At 41.4% G+C, this 8,171-nt stretch overlaps 1 protein-coding gene across 1 annotated transcript in view; it reads right to left on the bottom strand.

Moving 5' to 3' along the window:
* LOC133132674 (A disintegrin and metalloproteinase with thrombospondin motifs 15-like) overlaps nucleotides 1-7,684 on the bottom strand; it is a 25,799-nt gene extending 18,115 nt beyond the window's left edge. Inside the window, exon 1 of the mRNA XM_061248307.1 lies at nucleotides 6,630-7,684. Coding sequence (XP_061104291.1) covers nucleotides 6,630-7,595 — 966 coding nt within the window. The 5' untranslated portion in view covers nucleotides 7,596-7,684. The remainder of the gene's footprint in view (nucleotides 1-6,629) is intronic.
* Nucleotides 7,685-8,171: the final 487 nt, after the last annotated feature.

The following is an 8,171-nucleotide window of genomic DNA, read 5'->3' as shown; positions in this document are numbered from 1 at the left end:
AACGAATGCATGGTGCCCCAATAAATATAGACTTGTAGGTTTGTCTGTATCTCCAGTAGACAGTAGACCAGGCCTCTTCCTGTGGCCCCAGAGGCGGGGCTGTGGCAATTGTTAACTAATATTAATTCATTAATAACAATGTCAGAAATTAAATGGAACATATATTAACAAATGACTGCCCCTTGCTGGTTTTGAAATATCTATTTTGATATATTTCATAATACCATCAATGGGCCATGCACCTGTATACGTATGTATATATGAATGGTGGCATGGCCCACGGATGGATGCAGAACTTGAAATAAATGTTCCCCTAGTTGGCCCTTAGAGTATCGGGTACAATATATTGCAGCGAATTGTTATTTTAGCCCATTGTGCAACCTGGAGCCTGACAAACTGTTATGGATAGCAGTGATAGTGCTTGCCCATTATTCATTAACGATTTGAGTAATGTATAGCAGACCAACCCTTTGTTGCTATGAGGGATTTTAGAATAATGTATGAATTTCATGCATATGAATCAGTTGACAGCAGACCTCAGATGAAAACAATCTATCAAGTATTTTTCTTAACCCCAGAGAGGGGGAAAGAGAGGGGAAGATAAAGAGAGTGAGAGACGCGGAAAGATTAAGAAGGGAAAGGGAGAAAGAGAGAGATATTCCAGGGAATGGATGCTGAGAATGAGCTAATGAAAATCAACAAAAAAGCACTGAGATCAAGCAGTCACGGGCCCCACTGGGTAATTGCTGTGCGCAGTGGGAGTATCCACTCTCATAATTATAGCTCCAGCTTTCAGTTAGAGGTGAGCGCTATTTATATTTAATGTCCAACTCAATGTTGGGAAGTGAGATAGGACCAATTCCCTGTAGCAGCTATCCCTACAGTTACTTTGTGATTAATTGTAGCAGCTGGAAGCGAAATATATCTATCATTGTCAAAGCAGATCCCATTTAAATGGAGTCAAACCGGTAAAATAACATGCACAACCTTCAACACAAACTGAATGGGCATGTAAGTAACAGAATAATCATCTCCAACACATAAACCCCAGGGACTATACTCACACTTGTTAAGTTCACCTTTCTATTCATATATGCATATTTTTATATTTAAATAAATCACTTTATATTGACAGTGGATGTAAAGGCTCTCACCCAAGTTTTTATTTTATTTTATTTTTAATACAACATTAAAGAGGCGGCACGGATGGTGCAGTGGGTAGCACTGCTGCCTCACAGCAAGGAGGTCCTGGGTTCGAATCCCCGTCGGCCGGGGCCTCTCTGTGTGGAGTTTGCATGTTCTCCCCGTGTCTGCGTGGGCTTCCTCCGGGTACTCCGGTTTCCTCCCACAGTCCAAAGACATGCAGGTTAGGCTGATTGGAGAGTCTAAATTGCCCATAAGTATGAGTGTGTGAGTGTGTGAGTGAATGGTGTATGTGCCCTGCGATGGACTGGTGACCTGTCCAGGGTGTATTCCTGCCTTTCGCCCAATGTATGCTGGGATAGGCTCCAGCCCCCCTGCGACCCTGTTCAGGATAAGCGCATTAAGATAATGGATGGATGGATGGACAACATTAAAGAACTATTTTAACACCAGCAGCTCAAAGTCAGATTACTAGTCATCACAACTGTATACCAAATTTGGATGACTTATTACACAATTGAACTGACAATTCAACTGGCTCATTCCAGCAGCCCTAAGTTACATTTACAACTTACAGTTACATAAAGAAACCAGAAATCCGTCACCAATATGTTTGTAAATATGGTGACTGTATAAGTCCTGGACCAGTGGATCACAGGATTCTTCTCTTTTGTTTTCCTGGCAGCTGACTGTTGCATATTTGTTTAAAAAAATAAATCATTAAAGACAGAAGGTTTCTGAAATGCAAAGGTTTCTGTAATGTAATATCATGAATTCTGGACATTTTGTTGCCCCAGGACAGTAGAATGTCCAGTGATCATTCAACTCAAACAGAGTGCATACAGTATGATGATAATAGGGACCATATGTACTCTGTGAGAGTCAATTCAACACTGAATATTTTACTGTGTAGGACTGGCATAGCACATCTTTATGTTGATGTTGTTCTCAAAGCTGCCACAATTAACTCTTCTGACCTACAAAACTAGCAATGTCAACTAATATAAAATCCATTATAAAAAACTAACCTAAAAGCAAGAATAAATGAAAATGGGTCCAATGTGTTATCATTGGCACAAATCACTCACTGCTGTCTGATATTTATTCTGTCTGCTTACCAGTTTTTTTCTGGAAGAATTATTACTTGTGAATGCTCCCAATGTGAGAAGTTATGAGGCAGGTCCCTGGCTTTGATCCTGAAGAGCCACAGGGTCTGTTGGTTTTTACTGTTACTCAGTACTTAATTTACGTAATTGATCATTTCATTTGGCAGTTCAATACACAGCTTGCTCACTTTAACTGGTTCCTTGAGTCTGAAATGGTTGCTGATTTTTTGTGACAACAGAAACAAGCGGATCCTTTGGCTTTCTAGAACCCTGGGTTGCAAATCCCTGTCAGAAGAAACCTTATCTTCAGACAACAAAATGTCCCACTAAATGTGTGCCATATTTTGGTTCTTACACTGGTTTAAGTGTGGTGTATTCTACCAACTCTATCTACTTGGGGCTTACAAGCCACCTACAAGATCCTTAAATGATTAACTTGTTGTTAGTGGTGCATATGGATTTTTTAAAATCACAAGGAAAGTTTACTAATCTAATTAATTAATGTGACAGATGCAAATGTTGTCTATTGTTTTAGACTATGATAGTAATTTGCTGGCCCCGTCGGCTTGATTTCATATACAGTACAATGTCAATTGTCAATACCGCCAATTGAGTTTATGTGAGTCCAACAGGGTGGACTTTATTGCAATGGATTGGATTTTTGCACTTAACATTTTACTCTGTAACTATACCTAACCTGCGTATGAAACTGCTGGAAGAGCTGTCCCTCCAACTTTCAAATGCCATTCAAAATAATAATATTAGTATATATTATGTCTTGTTGAACAAACATATCCTTTCAATTTTTTGACATGGTGAGATATACATTGCAAGCAGATGTGAGGGCAGTTTTCCAATGTCAAGAACAAGAGAGAGAACCGTGGGGAATTAATGGGGTGGCATGCCTTTCATCCTCTCCACTGCTCTAACAGAGGACAGTCTGGGAATCCCTGATTCATTCACTTATTCTCACTTATCTGACTTGGTTTCTGGGTGATAAATGTGAGAGATGTGGTGTTGTTTGTTGTTTTCTTAAATATATTTCACAATAGAGGGCATTCAGGTGCATATGTGAGTCCTTTCAATACTACACAGTCCACAGCTAACAGGACATTATTCAGTCTGCTGCACCTAGCCAACTGTCTATTTGAGCATGCAAGCTATGCCACTTGCATGCATTTCTTGCTTGCTGCTAGAATAAGTCTGCATGGTCAGCAAGGGACAGTCACACAGTTCACTGGGGAAAACCCAGCAGAATCACATTGTGAACTCCAGCTATCTTAACTTTGGCCCAGCCAAAAGCAAATACAACACAGGATAACTGAACTAATGTTTCTCTCTCATAAAATGTACATTAAACAAACAAAATCAAGATAAAAGTTTCAAGTTTCGTTATTGTCAGTCTACCGGTAACTGATCTCAAAAACTGTTTATCACTACATGTGAGCTGGGTTTGCCTAAATATACAGTATAACAGCAAGGGCATTTGTGCCATAAAGCTCAAATTGAATATGAGAAATACGGGCATTCTGCTCATATTCCAAAATATTGTCATTTCATTCAATGCATTAATGAGTGACAAACTGAATATTTATTCTATGCTCTCCATTTCCATTGGATTTTTGTCAAATTGTGAGGGATTACATACTGTGAGCTCTGTATTTAAAGTGGAGTGGAATATCGTGAACATGAATGGGTGTGCCTGGGGGCCACCAGATGAAAGTGCCAAACGTGACCTAAGACCAAATGTTTTCTGACACGTGTGCTGGCATATGGAGTAGTCATATTTGCCCTTGCTTTCTGGTGAGCCACAGAGTGGGTAGTTTTAACTTAAAATCAGCAACCAATTCAGACCAAAGAAACTAGGTGCAATGAGTTCATTGTCCACTTGGCTCCTTTAAAGAATATGTTAATCGCTGAGTAATATCAACAAAAAAAACAACAACAAACTGCACATCCTCCAGGTACTCTATGGCAACACTGACCAAAAAGCAGACTGACCTAGAGTGGCAGGGAGTTCTCATGCTATCTATTCTATATGCCATGAATATTATATGTGCTTAATTAAGTAATTATGTGAACAGCTATTTCATGATCAAAGATTTTCATCACAGTGAACATGGTTAGGCATGGCTATGGGCCTAAACCCATGAAAGTACTATTAGACTACTATCCATATTAGACTATTAGAGGTCAAAAAGGGACTTAATGCACATCTAGAAACTGTGACCAATGACTAAAGTAAATCTTCATGCTCACGACAGATGCTCAGTCAGAGGCCTTCAGCTGTCAGATCTTCCTTTTGAAAACAGGCTCAATGATGACTGCAAAACTTTCCATTCTATTGTTTTAAGAGGCCACAAGGGGGCTAAACATAACCAGTGCATGAAAATGAAAGTCTGAAATTTAACATTTTGTGGGCCTTAAGCAACCCCAGACAAATTCTGAGCATTGCTTAGAAATACAAATGCGATCTATTGTAGCCTATGCCACTGCATCCCATCAATCATCGCCAATGCACATGCACATCCTTGATCCCAGAGAAGTGCGGAGTCCGATTCAGGGATGGTTGAGGCCCTAAAGATTGCACTCTAAATGAAGATTCAATAGGAACCCTGTGAACCCTGAAGAGCCTCTTCGTATGGGGGTTTTCACACTGCACACAAATGACAGAATGTTCCATAAAGAATTACAATGGGTTCCCCTATGGAATGAAGCTAAAGAACCCTTTCAGAGTGGTTTGCCAGTGGCTGGCTCTATATGCCATGAAGAAATGTGCTTAAAAAACTCTCTTAAGGTGCAAGGAAACACTTCCGTTGTGCTAAATTATTCATCTTACAACTATTAAAACGGCAGAGATCATTTAAAAAGACAACAGTTCACTGAAATGTAGGTCAGCATGTGTGTTGCCTTTCCAAGTGTGAGCAGGGATTGACGTAACAGCACGCGGCTGCCCCTTGCCACGGTTAGACGAGTGTTTTCCACACTGCTGCTGCGAGCAAGCAGGTGGGCTAGTCCCTTGGCTTTTGCACACAGCTCTGAGATTTCTCCCTTACAGCTCAGTGGAGCTTAATGGGAAACAGAAAGCCTCAAAGCGATGAGTAGGATCACAGACTCGCAGCTGGAAGCAGGGAAATTTTCAGAGAAACAGATACTTCCCATAGTGCCCTCTGTGTTAACCCGCCGGACTACAATACATAACATTCATTCATTTTGGAATAGTCTTCATTTTGGACATCATTGTTTTTCGAACAACACCAGCTTTCCGAAGATCAGCATAGTGAGGTGTTCCTTTCCTTGTGAAAATGCATGATTACATGAGTCAAGTGCTTCATGTTGACAGTAGCACCCACCCTCCGTCCGTTCCAGTACCAAAACACTGCGTTTAGAAACATAAGCGCTTTAACTCCATTTTAACGAGGCTGCCCCATCACTGAATCAGCAGGTGTGTTCCGATCACAGTATGAGAATGAGAATAAGACCAGAGGGCAAACACAGATATGCAGAAAGATGACTGAGTTACAATGGGCTTCGGCCATGTGGCTGTCAGGTGAAAAGCACATCTCTTGGCTCTCTGCTGTGGAACTCAGTGGTCACATGACCTGGGTTACTCCAATCAGTGCCGTTTATCCGACCTGACAAGTAGTAATCCTGCTTAATTATCCCTCTGGTCTGCAGCCCCTGTTTATTACATCCTGAAATCAATAAAGTTAATCTTAGACCCCACTGCTACCCATCTTTCATCCATGCCTGCATATGCATCCAAAAATGCCTGGCAGGCAGCCTATTTCCTATCATTTTAAACTGCTTAATAGAATATAATATGCATCTTTCATTTTGTGACAGTTATCAGATGTGTGCTTATTAGAGTACTTGCGGGGGCTCTGCATGAATAGCAACAGGTTGTCCGGGGAGCAAACCTCAGCACTTTATCAGCAGTTTAATAATTGTGGAATTTAGGGAGTGACAATGATCCTGTTATGAGCAGGAACCCTCAAAAGAAGCAGACATACTAAAGACAAGAGTAACGATCCAGCAGTTTTTCCAGACGAGAATTATTTCCCAAAAGCATTTGGCAAGCTGTTCCTCGCGACATTAATATGTTCACCTTTGGCCTGCGAGAGCCGTGATTCATTCACAGGGGGAATAATTAAAGTTTTGTTAAATGTGTGAGAGATGTGTGGCCCTTCTAGGACGCGTCAAGGACAGGTTGGTAGGCGAATATGCACTTCGAGTGGACAAAACTTCGAGTGCCATAGCAATAGTGCTGCCGATTTCACTTCACCAGCATGACAAGGAAGGGTTTAATGTATTATGTGGTGACGATGACAGCACGCTTATATGAACAGACAATGAAATTGCAAGAAGACTGTTGCTTACCTGTTTGGTGAAAAGGATCGCGGTATCCCAATACTCGGGATGTTTGTCATTATTTTTGTTCAACTTTTTCTGCCAGGTGCAGAAATTGCGCAAAGTCATAGCTGCGTTACCGGAAACCTTGGGTCCTTTGTCAGCTTCGCTAATGACTATGAACTTGACGACCACGATGTTGATGGAGTTGAGAATGCTGGGATGCTTGTAAAGCTTGGCCGCCACTGACATGAGGGTCAAAAGGTAATGTTTAAGGTCGTCCCCGTGGAATTTCTCCATGGACTCATCGGCAACGACGAGGGCTTCCACATATCTGGGAATGGAGGCAAATCTTTTCGAGCGACCCAAGGTTTTTAACACCGTTTCAGTCGCGTTCCCGTTAACGTGTCCATGGATGTGTTTATATTTTTCCAAAAACTGTAAAATGTCCTGGTTTAAACCAGAGTCCACTCCACATCTGGAAGTTGAATTGCCGCTGTCGTGCGCAGTGTTTCGGCGGCGGAGAAAGTGCGGTCTCTCCGCATTTCCTGTGTGTTCCGATTCCGTGCCATTCTGTACTGGATTGATGAAATATTCCCACCCTTTGTACCCAAAAGCACCTTGAATACCTTTGCACAGACTCACAGCTGCATAGGAATCCCGGTCAGAATTAACAACCCCAGAGTAGAAGCACCGACTCAGATCTGAGCTTGCACCGGTATTTTGGGATGAAGTATCGCCTTCATCAAAGAAGGCAGGCGCAAGGAAATTGGAATCTGGATGCAAACTGAGAACAAACTCCTGCTTGAACGCGTTAATTTTAAAAAGTGCTGCTTGTCCTGCTTCCTCCTCGTTGCTAACAAAATTGTGTTTAGCAGAATTTGGATGATCCAGCCTATGAGGAATGCAAAAATCACTTTCAATAGAATGTGCAATTCTGGTATATATTGACAGGACATTAAAAAGCAATACAGTTGTCCAAATAAACATAAACATGATTGTGTCTAAAATTGTACGGTTAAATGATTTAAACAGGCGGCGAAAGTTCGCTATTTGCGATGTGATGATTAAACTGATGTGTGCGATAGCCTATCGATAATCCAAGGCACTGTTGCCTAGCAGAGCTGCCGCTGTGTGTCCTTTCAGTACAAAATCCCCAGTATATGATCCACTCCCATCTTCAAACTGCCTGATGAAATGACTGCAGCCTTCTGTGGGCTTTATGCTTTTGCCTCGAGTGTAAACATTGAGGGATTGTAATCAGAGTTTTGGGGAGGTGCTGGCGGAGCTCATTGGATATGCCTCTTGGTTTAAGGTGAAGACCCCAGTCACTTGTAGCTCTGAAAATAAGACTGCACTGCAACGAACTATGTGAGGCATCGCCCTCATTATAATTACAATAACCATCATCATGATCTAGTGACAGGCTAGTTCAGATTCAACATATTATCCGCACGAATACGTTTTCTTAAAATAAATACTTGGATGCATGGATTGGATACATATATTACGTGGATATACAACGTGTGCATAAGTCACGTACTGTATTGATTTCCAATTTTATGTATCACA

This window comes from Conger conger, chromosome 7, assembly GCF_963514075.1.
Source record: "Conger conger chromosome 7, fConCon1.1, whole genome shotgun sequence".
Lineage (NCBI taxonomy): Eukaryota > Metazoa > Chordata > Actinopteri > Anguilliformes > Congridae > Conger > Conger conger.
This window is presented reverse-complemented; position numbering and strand designations above follow the sequence as displayed.